Below are 15,636 nucleotides of genomic sequence, written 5' to 3'. Positions count from 1 at the left end.
GCAGCCTCCTCCATCAGTACCAGCTGCGTACCCCACACTTCTCCCCTCTGCTGTTCCTGCGTGTGCCCGCTGCTGCCCCCTCCATCAGTAACAGCTGTGTACCCCACACTTCTCCCCTCTGCTGTTCCTGCGTGTACCCGCTGCTGCCCCCTCCTCCGTCAGTAACAGCTGCGTACCCCCCCCCCCCCCCCTCTGCTGTTCCTGTGTAACTCGATTACCCCCGCCAGCCTCTGATGTGTCTGACTCAGCACACAGATGGCAGCCAGGTCTGCAGAGCGTATTGTTCTACCTGCAGCACATCGCGCCGTGTACGGCACCTAGCTCACACAGTGATAAGTGACACTACTCCTGTAATAACAGACACGTTGTATTGGAAGATATCAGATTCATTTATTATCTGCAACAACAAAAACTATCTGCCCCCCCCCCCCCCCCCCTCATACTATAAAACTGCCCCCCCTCTCACCCATCTCCACCATACCCACTTCTTCTCCATGCCCCGCGATCCCTCTGCCGTCACTCATCCCACCCCGCCACCCTGCTCTGTCCTTCCCCATTGCCCATGCCACCACCCGACCTATTGCTTTGGCCACTTCCCCTCGGGCACCTGGGCATGCCAGGCAGTACAGGGCAGGATCTGCCAGGCAGTTCAGAGTGGCCATGGCTAGCGACGCGTGGTAAGCTGGGAATAGCCTCTCCTCCAGCGCACAGCTTTCCCCCGCTGCTGCTGAGCCCCCTCCCACCAGGAACACCAGACTGCGCAGGAGCAAGAGGGCATGGTAAGGCCCATAACAGAGGAGTGCCACGCAGGGGAGCCCCAGCGCCAGGCGACGCACCCTCCTCTTCTCTCTCCGCTCGCAGGACGCGCTCCCCCGTAGAGCTCGCAGCAAGCCAGCATAACACAGAAGCATTATGCCCCAGGGCAATAAGAATCCAGCTAGCACCCTCCCCACGTTAGCGAGGGCATCTCCTTTTCCAGAAAGCGGGTAGCTCTCGTAGCAGAAGGTGTGGTTGTAGCGGTCCTGGGTGATGGCGTCTCTGAACAAGGGAGGGGCATTCGCTGCCAGTTCTAGCACCCACACCAAGGCGGAGACTGCAGCAGCAGAGCGGATGGGCCTGGCGCCTGGGAATCGCAGCGGGTGTGCCACAGCTAAGTAGCGGTCAGCGGACACGCAGGACAGGAAGGCAGCGCCCACATACAGATTGGTGTAGAAGATGAAGCCAAAGAGGCGACAGGCCCCGGGGCCGTAACCCCAAACGTCCCTCCGTAAATAGTAGTCTGTCCACGGTGGTAGTGCGCAGATGAGGAGGAGGTCGGAGAGGCTGAGGTTCAGGAGGTAGACTCCAAGTTCTTTTCCTTTCCGCACCTGGAGCCAGGCTGCCCAAAGTGCCAGGAGGTTGGCTGGAAGCCCCACCACAAAAACCACGGCGTATAGTGACGGCGGCAGGATGCCGTCCAGGTCTGAGTCCACGTTGCAGGCATCCGGGGTGACGTTAGACATGGCTGGTCTCTCCCCTCTCTGCTCCGTCCTCTTCCTCTCCCCCCAGGTGGGGGGCTGAGAGCTGCGCAGGTGCTCAGGATGGCGACACATTCTGGCGCATGACTCCTCTATGCCACAATGCAGGAACAGCAGCGTCTGCGGGGAGGGAAAGAGGCGTTTTCATAGACATAGCAACCTGCGCAATACACAGCGCTGTACCTCTAGCCTCTAACATACAGGGCGCTGTACTGCTACCTGTAGCCACAGACATACAGAGCGCTGTACTGCTACCTCTAGCCACTGACATACAGAGCGCTGTACTGCTACCTCTAGCCACTGACAGAGCGCTGTACTGCTACCTCTAGCCACAGACATACAGAGCGCTGTACTGCTACCTCTAGCCACTGACAAACAGAGCCCTGTACCCCTACCTCTAGCCCGACATACAGAGCGCTGTACTGCTACCTCTAGCCCCTGACATACAGAGCGCTGTAATGCTACCTCTAGCCACAGACATACAGAGCGCTGTACTGCTACCTCTACCCACTGACATACAGGGCGCTGTACTGCTACCTCTAGCCACTGACATACAGACCGCTGTACTCCTACCTCCAGCCACTGACATACAGAGCGCTGTACTGCTACCTCTACCCACTGACATACAGAGCGCTGTACTGCTACCTCTACCCACTGACATACAGAGCGCTGTACTGCTACTTCTAGCCCCTGACATACAGAGCGCTGTACTGGTACCTCTAGCCACAGACATACAGAGCGCTGTACTGCTACCTCTACCCACTGACATACAGGGCGCTGTACTGCTACCTCTAGCCACTGACATACAGAGCGCTGTACTGCTACCTCTAGCCACAGACATACAGAGCGCTGTACTGCTACCTCTAGCCACAGACATACAGGGCGCTGTACTGCTACCTCTACCCACTGACATACAGGGCGCTGTACTGCTACCTCTAGCCACAGACATACAGGGCGCTGTACTGCTACCTCTAGCCACTGACATACAGAGCGCTGTACTGCTACCTCTAGCCACTGACATACACAGCGCTGTACTGCTACCTCTAGCCACTGACAGAGCGCTGTACTGCTACCTCTAGCCCCTGACATACAGAGCGCTGTACTGCTACCTCTAGCCACTGACATACAGAGCGCTGTACTGCTACCTCTAGCCACTGACAGAGCGCTGTACTGCTACCTCTAGCCCCTGACATACAGAGCGCTGTACTGCTACCTCTAGCCACTGACATACAGAGCGCTGTACCCCTACCTCTAGCCTGTGACATACAGAGCGCTGTACTGCTACCTCTAGCCCCTGACATACAGAGCGCTGTACTGCTACCTCTAGCCACTGACATACAGAGCGTTGTACTGCTACCTCTAGCCACTGACATACAGAGCGCTGTACTGCTACCTCTAGCCACTGACAGAGCGCTGTACTGCTACCTCTAGCCACAGACATACAGAGCGCTGTACTGCTACCTCTAGCCACTGACATACAGAGCCCTGTACCCCTACCTCTAGCCCCTGACATACAGAGCGCTGTACTGCTACCTCTAGCCACTGACATACAGAGCGCTGTACCTTTAGCCCGACATACAGAGCGCTGTACTGCTACCTCTAGCCACTGACAGAGTGCTGTACCTCTACTTCTAGCCCCTGACATACAGAGCGCTGTACTGCTACCTCTAGTCACTGACATACAGAGCGCTGTACCTTTAGCCCCTGACATACAGAGCGCTGTACTGCTACCTCTAGCCACTGACAGAGCGCTGTACTGCTACCTCTAGCCCCTGACATACAGAGCGCTGTACTGCTACCTCTAGCCCCTGACATACAGAGCGCTGTATCCCTACCTCTAGTCTATGACATACAGAGCGCTGTACTGCTACCTCTAGCCACTGACAGAGCGCTGTACCCCTACCGCTAGCCCCTGACATACAGAGCGCTGTACTGCTACCTCTAGCCACTGACATACAGAGCACTGTACTCCTACCTCTAGCCACTGACAGAGCGCTGTACTGCTACCTCTAGCCACTGACATACTGAGCGCTGTACTGCTACCTTTAGCCACTGACATACAGAGCGCTGTACCCCTACGTCTAGCCCCTGACATACAGAGCGCTGTACCCCTACCTCTAGCCCCTGGCCTGACATACAGAGCGCTGTACCCCTACCTCTAGCCACTGACATACAGAGCGCTGTACCCCTACCTCTGGCCCCTGACATACAGAGCGCTGTACTCCTACCTCTAGCCACTGACATACAGAGCACTGTACTGCTACCCCTAGCCACTGACATACAGAGCGCTGTAACCCTACCTCTAGCCCGTGACATACAGAGCGCTGTACTGCTACCTCTAGCCAGACATACAGAGCACTGTACTGCTACCTCTAGCCCCTGACAAACAGAGCGCTGTACTGCTACCTCTAGCCCGTGACATAGAGTGCTGTACTGCTACCTCTAGCCCCTGACATACAGAGCGCTGTACTGCTACCTCTAGCCCCTGACATACAGAGCGCTGTACTGCTACCTCTAGCCACTGACAGAGCGCTGTACTGCTACCTCTAGCCACTGACATACAGAGCGCTGTACTGCTACCTCTAGCCACTGACATACAGAGCGCTGTACCCCTATCTCTATCCCCTGACATACAGAGCGCTGTACCCCTACCTCTAGCCCCAGACATACAGAGCGCTGTACCCCTACCTCTAGCCCCTGACATACAGAGCGCTGTACTGCTACCTCTAGCCACTGACATACAGAGCGCTGTACTGCTACCTCTAGCCACTGACATACAGAGCGCTGTACCCCTAAATCTAGCCACTGACATACAGAGCGCTGTACCCCTACCTCTAGCCCCTGACATACAGAGCGCTATACTCCTACCTCTAGCCACTGACATACAGAGCGCTGTACTGCTACCTCTAGCCACTGACATACAGAGCGCTGTAACCCTACCTCTAGCCCGTGACATACAGAGCGCTGTACTGCTACCTCTAGCCACTGACATACAGAGCGCTGTACTGCTACCTCTAGCCACTGACAGAGCGCTGTACCCCTACCTCTAGCCCCTGACATACAGAGCGCTGTACTCCTACCTCTAGCCACTGACATACAGAGCACTGTACTGCTACCTCTAGCCACTGACATACAGAGCGCTGTAACCCTACCTCCAGCCCGTGACATACAGAGCGCTGTACTGCTACCTCTAGCCACTGACATACAGAGCACTGTACTGCTACCTCTAGCCCCTGACAAACAGAGCGCTGTACTGCTACCTCTAGCCCGTGACATACAGAGCGCTGTAACCCTACCTCTAGCCCGTGACATACAGAGCGCTGTACTGCTACCTCTAGCCACTGACATACAGAGCACTGTACTCCTACCTCTAGCCACTGACAGAGCGCTGTACTGCTACCTCTAGCCACTGACATACTGAGCGCTGTACTGCTACCTTTAGCCACTGACATACAGAGCGCTGTACCCCTACCTCTAGCCCCTGACATACAGAGCGCTGTACCCCTACCTCTAGCCCCTGACATACAGAGCGCTGTACCCCTACCTCTAGCCACTGACATACAGAGCGCTGTACCCCTACCTCTGGCCCCTGACATACAGAGCGCTGTACTCCTACCTCTAGCCACTGACATACAGAGCACTGTACTGCTACCTCTAGCCACTGACATACAGAGCGCTGTAACCCTACCTCCAGCCCGTGACATACAGAGCGCTGTACTGCTACCTCTAGCCACTGACATACAGAGCACTGTACTGCTACCTCTAGCCCCTGACAAACAGAGCGCTGTACTGCTACCTCTAGCCCGTGACATACAGAGCGCTGTACTGCTACCTCTAGCCCCTGACATACAGAGCGCTGTACTGCTACCTCTAGCCCCTGACATACAGAGTGCTGTACTGCTACCTCTAGCCACTGACAGAGCGCTGTACTGCTACCTCTAGCCACTGACATACAGAGCGCTGTACTGCTACCTCTAGCCACAGACATACAGAGCGCTGTACCCCTATCTCTATCCCCTGACATACAGAGCGCTGTACCCCTACCTCTAGCCCCTGACATACAGAGCGCTGTACCCCTACCTCTAGCCCCTGACATACAGAGCGCTGTACTGCTACCTCTAGCCACTGACATACAGAGCGCTGTACTGCTACCTCTAGCCACTGACATACAGAGCGCTGTACCCCTAAATCTAGCCACTGACATACAGAGCGCTGTACCCCTACCTCTAGCCCCTGACATACAGAGCGCTATACTCCTACCTCTAGCCACTGACATACAGAGCGCTGTACTGCTACCTCTAGCCACTGACATACAGAGCGCTGTAACCCTACCTCTAGCCCGTGACATACAGAGCGCTGTACTGCTACCTCTAGCCCCTGACATACAGAGCGCTGTACTGCTACCTCTAGCCCCTGACATACAGAGCGCTGTACTGCTACCTCTAGCCCCTGACATACAGAGCGCTGTACTGCTACCTCTAGCCCCTGACATACAGAGCGTTGTACTGCTACCTCTAGCCACTGACAGAGCGCTGTACTGCTACCTCTAGCCCCTGACATACAGAGCGCTGTACCGCTACCTCTAGCCCCTGACATATAGAGCGCTGTACTCCTACCTCTAGCCCTTGACATACAGAGCGCTGTACTGCTACCTCTAGACACTGACATACAGAGCACTGTACTGCTACCTCTAGCCTCTGACATACAGAGCGCTGTACTGCTACCTCTGGTCCCTGACATACAGAGCGCTGTACTGCTACCTCTAGCCCCTGACATACAGAGCGCTGTACTGCTACCTCTACCCCTGACATACAGAGCGCTGTACTGCTACCTCTAGCCCCTGACATACAGAGCGCTGTACTGCTACCTCTACCCCTGACATACAGAGCGCTGTACTGCTACCTCTAGCCCCTGACATACAGAGCGCTGTACTGCTACCTCTACCCCTGACATACAGGGCGCTGTACTGCTACCTCTAGCCACTGACATACAGAGCGCTGTACTGCTACCTCTAGCCACTGACATACAGAGCGCTGTACCCCTACCTCTAGCCCCTGACATACAGAGCGCTGTACCCCTACCTCTAGCCCCTGACATACAGAGCGCTGTACCCCTACCTCTAGCCCCTGACATACAGAGCGCTGTACTGCTACCTCTAGCCACTGACATACAGAGCGCTGTACTGCTACCTCTAGCCACTGACATACAGAGCGCTGTACTGCTACCTCTAGCCCGTGACATACAGAGCGCTGTACTGCTACCTCTAGCCACTGAAATACAGAGCGCTGTACTGCTACCTCTAGCCACTGACATACAGAGCGCTGTACCCCTACCTCTAGCCCCTGACATACAGAGCGCTGTACCCCTACCTCTAGCCACTGACATACAGAGCGCTGTACTGCTACCTCAAGCCCGTGACATACAGAGCGCTGTACTGCTACCTCTAGCCACTCACATACAGAGCGCTGTACTGCTACCTATAGACCCTGACATACAGAGCGCTGTACTCCTACCTCTAGCCACTGACATACAGAGCACTGTACTGCTACCTCTAGCCCCTGACATACAGAGCGCTGTACCCCTACCTCTAGCCACTGACATACAGAGCGCTGTACTGCTACCTGTAGCCACTGACATACAGAGTGCTGTACTGCTACCTCTAGCCACTGACAGAGCGCTGTACTGCTACCTCTAGCCACTGACATACAGAGCGCTGTACTGTTACCTCTAGCCCGTGACATACAGAGCGCTATACTGCTACCTCTAGCCAATAACATACAGAGTGCTGTACTGCTACCTCTAGCCACTGACATACAGAGCGCTGTACTGCTACCTCTAGCCACTGACATACAGAGCCCTGTACCTCTACCTCTAGCCACTGACATACAGAGCGCTGTACCCCTACCTCTAGCCCCTGACATACAGAGCGCTGTACGCCTACCTTTAGCCACTGACATACAGAGCGCTGTACTCCTACCTCTAGCCACTGACATACAGAGCGCTTTACTGCTACCTCTAGCCACTGACATACAGAGCGCTGTACTGCTACCTCTAACCACTGACATACAGAGCGCTGTACCCCTACCTCTAGCCATTGACATACAGAGCGCTGTACCCCTACCTCTATCTCCTGACATACAGAGCGCTGTACTGCTACCTCTAGCCCCTGACATACAGAGCGCTGTACCCCTACCTCTAGCCCGTGACATACAGAGCGCTGTACTGCTACCTCTAGCCCCTGACATACAGAGCGCTACACTGATACCTCTAGCCCGTGACATACAGAGCGCTGTACTCCTACCTCTAGCCACCGACAGAGGGCTGTACTGCTACCTCTAGCCCCTGACATACAGAGCGCTGTCCTGCTACCTCTAGCCCCTGACATACAGAGCACTGTACTGCTACCTCTAGCGCCTGACATACAGAGCGCTGTACTGCTACCTCTAGCCCGTGACATACAGAGCGCTGTACTGATACCTCTAGCCACTGACATACAGAGCGCTGTACCCCTACATCTAGCCCCTGACATACAGAGCGCTGTAAACCTACCTCTAGCACCTGACATACAGAGCGCTGTACTGCTACCTCTAGCCCGTGACATACAGAGCGCTGTAATGCTACCTCTAGCCACTGACATACAGAGCGCTGTACCCCTACCTCTAGCCCCTGACATACAGAGAGCTGTACCCCTACCTCTAGCCCCTGACATACAGAGCACTGTACCCCTACCTGCAGCCCCTGACATACAGAGCGCTGTACCCCTACCTCCAGCCGCTGACATACAGAGCGCTGTACTGCTACCTCTAGCCCGTGACATACAGAGCGCTGTACCCCTACCTCTAGCACCTGACATACAGAGCGTTGTACCGCTACCACTAGCCCCTGACATACAGAGCGCTGTACCCCTACCTCTAGCCACAGACATACAGAGCGCTGTACTGCTACCTCTAGCACCTGACATACAGAGCGCTGTAATGCTACCTCTAGCCACTGACATACAGAGCGCTGTACTCCTACCTCTAGCCCCTGACATACAGAGCGCTGTACCCCTACCTCTAGCCCCTGACATACAGAGCGCTGTACCCCTACTTCTAGCCCCTGACATAGAGAGCGCTGTACCCCTACCTCCAGCCCCTGACATACAGAGCGCTGTACTGCTACCTCTAGCCCCTGACATACAGAGCGCTGTACCCCTACCTCTAGCCCCTGACATACAGAGCGCTGTACTGCTACCTCTAGCCCGTGACATACAGAGCGCTGTACCCATACCTCTAGCCCCTGACATACAGAGCGCTGTAATGCTACCTCTAGCCACTGACATACAGAGCGCTGTACCCCTACCTCTAGCCCCTGACATACAGAGCGCTGTACTGCTACCTCTAGCCACTGACATACAGAGCGCTGTACCCCTACCTCTAGCCCCTGACATACAGAGCGCTGTACCCCTACCTCTAGCCCCTGACATACAGAGCACTATACCCCTACCTCCAGCCCCTGACATACAGAGCGCTGTACCCCTACCTCCAGCCCCTGACATACAGAGCGCTGTACTGCTACCTCTAGCCCGTGACATACAGAGCGCTGTACCCATGCCTCTAGCCCCTGACATGCAGAGCGCTGTACTGCTATCTCTAGCCCCTGACATACAGAGCGCTGTACCGCTACCTCTAGCCCGTGACATACAGAGCGCTGTACTGATACCTCTAGCCCGTAACATACAGAGCGCTGTACCCATACCTCTAGCACCTGACATACAGAGCGCTGTACTGCTACCTCTAGCCACGGACATACAGAGCGCTGTACCCCTACCTCTAGCCACTGACATACAGAGTGCTGTACCCCTACCTCTAGCCCCTGACATACAGAGCGCTGTACCCCTACCTCTAGCCACTGACATACAGAGCGCTGTACCCCTACCTCTAGCCACTGACATACAGAGTGCTGTACCCCTACCTCTAGCACCTGACATAGAGAGCGCTGTACCCCTACCTCTAGCCCCTGACATACAAAGCGCTGTACCCCTACCTCTAGTCCCTGACATACAGAGCGCTGTACTGCTACATCTAGCCCGTGACATACAGAGCGCTGTACCCATACCTCTAGCCCCTGACATACAGCGCGCTGTACTGCTATCTCTAGCCCCTGACATACAGAGCGCTGTACCGCTACCTCTAGCCCCTGACATACAGGGCGCTGTACCCCTACCTCTAGCCCCTGACATACAGAGCGCTGTACCGCTACCTCTAGCCACTGACATACAGAGCGCTGTACTCCTACCTCTAGCCACTGACATACAGAGCGCTGTACTGCTACCTCTAGCCACTGACATACAGAGCGCTGTACTGCTACCTCTAGCCCCTGACATACAGAGCGCTCTACTGCTACCTCTAGCCCCTAACATACAGAGCGCTGTACTCCTACCTCTAGCCCCTGACATACAGAGCGCTGTACTGCTACCTCTAGCCATTGACATACAGAGCGCTGTACTCCTACCTCTAGCCCCTGACATACAGAGCGCTGTACTGCTACCTCTAGCCATTGACATACAGAGCGCTGTAGTGCTACCTCTACCCACTGACATACAGGGCGCTGTAACCCTACCTCTAGCCCCTGACATACAGAGCGCTGTACCCCTACCTCTAGCCCCTGACATACAGAGCGCTGTACTGCTACCTCTAGCCACTGACATACAGAGCGCTGTACTGCTACCTCTACCCACTGACATACAGAGCGCTTTACTGCTACCTCTAGCCACTCACATACAGAGCGCTGTACAGCTACCTCTAGCCCCTGACATAAAGAGCGCTGCACCCCTACCTCTAGCTCCTGACATACAGAGCGCTGTAACCCTACCTCTAGCCACTAACATACAGAGTGCTGTACTGCTACCTCTAGCCACTGACATACAGAGCGCTGTACCCCTACCTCTAGCCCCTGACATACAAAGCGCTGTAACATGCTCAGCAGAGATACGGCGGCAAGTGACAGTCCTGGGTGGGGGTACAGAAGAGAAGAGAGAGGGCGGCATGTGACAATCCTGGGTGGGGGTACAGAAGAGTAGAGAGAGGGCGGCATGTGACAGTACTGGGTAGGGGTAGAGAAGAGTAGAGAGAGGGTGGCATGTGACAGTCCTAGGTGGGGGTACAGAAGAGTAGAGAGAGGGCGGCATGTGACAGTCCTGGGTGGGGGTACAGAAGAGTAGAGAGAGGGCGGCATGTGACAGTCCTGGGTGGGGGTACAGAAGAGTAGAGAGAGGGCGGCATGTGACAGTCCTGGGTGGGGGTACAAAAGAGTAGAGAGAGGGCGGCATGTGACAGTCCTGGGAGGAGGTACAGAAGAGTAGAGAGAGGGCGGCATGTGACAGTCCTGGGTGGGGGTACAGAAGAGTAGAGAGAGGGCAGCATGTGACAGTCCTGGGTGGGGGTACAGAAGAGTAGAGAGAGGGCGGCATGTGACAGTCCTGGGTGGGGGTACAGAAGAGTAGAGAGAGGGCGGCATGTGACAGTCCTGGGTGGGGGTACAGAAGAGTAGAGAGAGGGCGGCATGTGACAATCCTGGGTGGGGGTACAGAAGAGTAGAGAGAGGGCGGCATGTGACAGTCCTGGGTGGGGGTACAGAAGAGAAGAGAGAGGGTGGCATGTGACAGTCCTGGGTGGGGGTACAGAAGAGTAGAGAGAGGGCGGCATGTGACAGTCCTGGGTGGGGGTACAGAAGAGAAGAGAGAGGGTGGCATGTGACAGTCCTGGGTGGGGGTACAGAAGAGTAGAGAGAGGGCAGCATGTGACAGTCCTGGGTGGGGGTACAGAAGAGTAGAGAGAGGGTGGCATGTGACAGTCCTGGGTGGGGGTACAGAAGAGTAGAGAGAGGGCGGCATGTGACTGTCCTGGGTGGGGGTACAGAAGAGCAGAGAGAGGGTGAAATGTGACAGTCCTGGGTGGGGGTAGAGAAGAGTAGAGAGAGGGTGGCATGTGACAGTCCTGGGTGGGGGTACAGAAGAGAAGAGGGTACAGAAGAGTAGAGAGAGGGCGGCATGTGACAGTCCTGGGTGGGGGTACAGAAGAGTAGAGAGAGGGCGGCATGTGACAGTCCTGGGTGGGGGTACAGAAGAGTAGAGAGAGGGCGGCATGTGACAGTCCTGGGTGGGGGTACAGAAGAGTAGAGAGAAAGCGGCATGTGACAGTCCTGGGTGGGGGTACAGAAGAGTAGAGAGAGGGTGGCATGTGACAGTCCTGGGTGGGGGTACAGAAGAGTAGAGAGAGGGCGGCATGTGACTGTCCTGGGTGGGGGTACAGAAGAGCAGAGAGAGGGTGAAATGTGACTGTCCTGGGTGGGGGTAGAGAAGAGTAGAGAGAGGGTGGCATGTGACAGTACTGGGTGGGGGTAGAGAGAGGGTGGCATGTGACAGTCCTGGGTGGGGATAGAGAGAGGGCAGCATGTGACAGTCCTGGGTGGGGGTACAGAAGAGTAGAGAGAGGGCGGCATGTGACAGTCCTGGGTGGGGGTACAGAAGAGTAGAGACAGGGCGGCATGTGACAGTCCTGGGTGGGGGTACAGAAGAGTAGAGAGAGGGCGGCATGTGACAGTCCTGGGTGGGGGTACAGAAGAGTAGAGAGAGAGCAGCATGTGACAGTCCTGGGTGGGGGTACAGAAGAGCCGAGAGAGGGCGGCATGTGACTGTCCTGGGAGGAGGTACAGAAGAGTAGAGAGAGGGCGGCATGTGACAGTCCTGGGTGGGGGTACAGAAGAGTAGAGAGAGGGCGGCATGTGACAGTCCTGGGTGGGGGTACAGAAGAGTAGAGAGAGGGCGGCATGTGACAGTCCTGGGTGGGGGTACAGAAGAGTAGAGAGAGGGTGGCATGTGACAGTCCTGGGTGGGGGTACAGAAGAGTAGAGAGAGCGTGGCTTGTGACAGTCCTGGGTGGGGGTACAGAAGAGTAGAGAGAGGGCGGCATGTGACAGTCCTTGGTGGGGGTACAGAAGAGTAGAGAGAGGGCGGCATGTGACAGTCCTGGGTGGGGGTACAGAAGAGTAGAGAGAGGGTGGCATGTGACAGTCCTGGGTGGGGGTACAGAAGAGTAGAGAGAGGGTGGCATGTGACAGTCCTGGGTGGGGGTAGAGAAGAGTAGAGAGAGGGTGGCATGTGACAGTCCTGGGTGGGGGTAGAGAGAGGGTGGCATGTGACAGTCCTGGGTGGGGGTACAGAAGAGTAGAGAGAGGGTGGCATGTGACAGTCCTGGGTGGGGGGAGAGAGAGAGTGGCATGTGACAGTCCTGGGTGGGGGTACAGAAGAGTAGAGAGAGGGTGGCATGTGACAGTCCTGGGTGGGGGTACAGAAGAGAAGAGAGAGGGCGGCATGTGACAGTCCTGGGTGGGGGTACAGAAGAGTAGAGAGAGGGCGGCATGTGACAGTCCTGGGTGGGGGTACAGAAGAGTAGAGAGAGGGTGGCATGTGACAGTCCTGGGTGGGGGTAGAGAGAGGGCGGCATGTGACAGTCCTGGGTGGGGGTACAGAAGAGTAGAGAGAGGGTGGCATGTGACAGTCCTGGGTGGGGGTAGAGAGAGGGTGGCATGTGACAGTCCTGGGTGGGGGTACAGAAGAGTAGAGAGAGGGTGGCATGTGACAGTCCTGGGTGGGGGTAGAGAAGAGTAGAGAGAGGGCGGCATGTGACAGTCCTGGGTGGGGGTACAGAAGAGAAGAGAGAGGGCGGCATGTGACAGTCCTGGGTGGGGGTACAGAAGAGTAGAGAGAGGGCGGCATGTGACAGTCCTGGGTGGGGGTACAGAAGAGTAGAGAGAGGGTGGCATGTGACAGTCCTGGGTGGGGGTACAGAAGAGTAGAGAGAGGGTGGCATGTGACAGTCCTGGGTGGGGGTAGAGAAGAGTAGAGAGAGGGTGGCATGTGACAGTCCTGGGTGGTGGTACAGAAGAGTAGAGAGAGGGCGGAATGTGACAGTCCTGGGTGGGGGTACAGAAGTGTAGAGAGAGGGTGGCATGTGACAGTCCTGGGTGGGGGTAGAGAAGAGTAGAGAGAGGGTGTGCATGTGACAGTCCTGGGTGGTGGTACAGAAGAGTAGAGAGAGGGCGGAATGTGACAGTCCTGGGTGGGGGTACAGAAGAGTAGAGAGAGGGCGGCATGTGACAGTACTGGGTGGGGGTACAGAAGAGTAGAGAGAGGGTGGCATGTGACAGTCCTGGGTGGGGGTAGAGAGAGGGTGGCATGTGACAGTCCTGGGTGGGGGTACAGAAGAGTAGAGAGAGGGTGGCATGTGACAGTCCTGGGTGGGGGTAGAGAAGAGTAGAGAGAGGGCGGCATGTGACAGTCCTGGGTGGGGGTACAGAAGAGAAGAGAGAGGGTGGCATGTGACAGTCCTGGGTGGGGGTAGGGAAGAGTAGAGAGAGGGCGGCATGTGACAGTCCTGGGTGGGGGTACAGAAGAGTAGAGAGAGGGCGGCATGTGACAGTCCTGGGTGGGGGTACAGATCAGTAGAGAGAGGGCGGCATGTGATAGTCCTGGGTGGGGGTACAGATCAGTAGAGAGAGGGCGGCATGTGACAGTCCTGGGTGAGGGTACAGAAGAGTAGAGAGAGGGCGGCATGTGACAGTCCTGGGTGGGGGTACAGAAGAGTAGAGAGAGGGTGGCATGTGACAGTCCTGGGTGGGGGTACAGAAGAGTAGAGAGAGGGCGGCATGTGACAGTCCTGAGTGGGGGTACAGAAGAGTAGAGAGAGGGCGGCATGTGACAGTCCTGGGTGGGAGTACAGAAGAGTAGAGAGAGGGCGGCATGTGACTGTCCTGGGTGGGGGTACAGAAGAGTAGAGAGAGGGCGGCATGTGACAGTCCTGGGTGGGGGTACAGAAGAGTACAGAGAGGGCGGCATGTGACAGTCCTGGGTGGGGGTACAGAAGAGTAGAGAGAGGGCGGCATGTGACAGTCCTGGGTGGGGGTACAGAAGAGTAGAGAGAGGGCGGCATGTGACAGTCCTGGGTGGGGGTACAGAAGAGTAGAGAGAGGGCGGCATGTGACAGTCCTGGGTGGGGGTAGAGAAGAGTAGAGAGAGGGTGGCATGTGACAGTCCTGGGTGGGGGTACAGAAGAGTAGAGAGAGGGCGGCATGTGACAGTCCCGGGTGGGGGTAGAGAAGAGTAGAGAGAGGGCGGCATGTGACAGTCCTGGGTGGGGGTACAGAAGAGTAGAGAGAGGGCGGCATGTGATAGTCCTGGGTGGGGGTACAGAAGAGTAGAGAGAGGGCGGCATGTGACAGTCCTGAGTGGGGGTAGAGAAGAGTAGAGAGAGGGCGGCATGTGACAGTCCTGGGTGGGGGTAGAGAAGAGTAGAGAGAGGGCGGCATGTGACAGTCCTGGGTGGGGGTAGAGAAGAGTAGAGAGAGGGTGGCATGTGACAGTCCTGGGTGGGGGTACAGGAGAGTAGAGAGAGGGCGGCATGTGACAGTCCCGGGTGGGGGTAGAGAAGAGTAGAGAGAGGGCGGCATGTGACAGTCCTGGGTGGGGGTACAGAAGAGTAGAGAGAGGGCGGCATGCGACAGTCCTGGGTGGGGGTACAGAAGAGTAGAGAGAGGGTGGCATGTGACAGTCCTGGGTGGGGGTACAGAAGAGTAGACAGAGGGCGGCATGTGACAGTCCTGGGTGGGGGTAGAGAAGAGTAGAGAGAGGGCGGCATGTGACCGTCATGGGTGGGGGTACAGAAGAGTAGAGAGAGGGCGGCATGTGACAGTCCCGGGTGGGGGTAGAGAAGAGTAGAGAGAGGGCGGCATGTGACAGTCCTGGGTGGGGGTACAGAAGAGCCGAGAGAGGGTGAAATGTGACAGTCCTGGGTGGGGGTAGAGTAGAGAGAGGGTAGCATGTGACAGTCCTGGGTGGGGGTAGAGAAGAGTAGAGAGAGGGCGGCATGTGACAGTCCAGGGTGGGGGTACAGAAGAGAAGAGAGAGGGCGGCATGTGACAGTCCTGGGTGGGGGTAGAGAAGAGTAGAGAGAGGGCGGCATGTGACAGTCCTGGGTGGGGGTACAGAAGAGTAGAGAGAGAGCAGCATGTGACAGTCCTGGGTGGGGGAAGAGAAGAGTAGAGAGAGGGCGGCATGTGATAGTCCTGGGTGGGGGTACAG

The 15,636-nt window shown here is 56.4% G+C and overlaps 1 protein-coding gene across 2 annotated transcripts in view; it reads right to left on the bottom strand.

Moving 5' to 3' along the window:
* Nucleotides 1-437: 437 nt before the first annotated feature.
* GPR4 (G protein-coupled receptor 4) overlaps nucleotides 438-15,636 on the bottom strand; it is an 83,561-nt gene continuing 68,362 nt past the window's right edge. For both annotated transcript variants that reach the window (XM_063935769.1, XM_063935770.1), the window contains exon 2: nucleotides 438-1,637. In XM_063935769.1, the coding sequence (XP_063791839.1) occupies nucleotides 438-1,637 (1,200 nt within the window). The remainder of the gene's footprint in view (nucleotides 1,638-15,636) is intronic.

The sequence above is a fragment of the Pseudophryne corroboree genome, chromosome 8 (assembly GCF_028390025.1).
Source record: "Pseudophryne corroboree isolate aPseCor3 chromosome 8, aPseCor3.hap2, whole genome shotgun sequence".
NCBI classification, from domain to species: domain Eukaryota; kingdom Metazoa; phylum Chordata; class Amphibia; order Anura; family Myobatrachidae; genus Pseudophryne; species Pseudophryne corroboree.
This window is presented reverse-complemented; position numbering and strand designations above follow the sequence as displayed.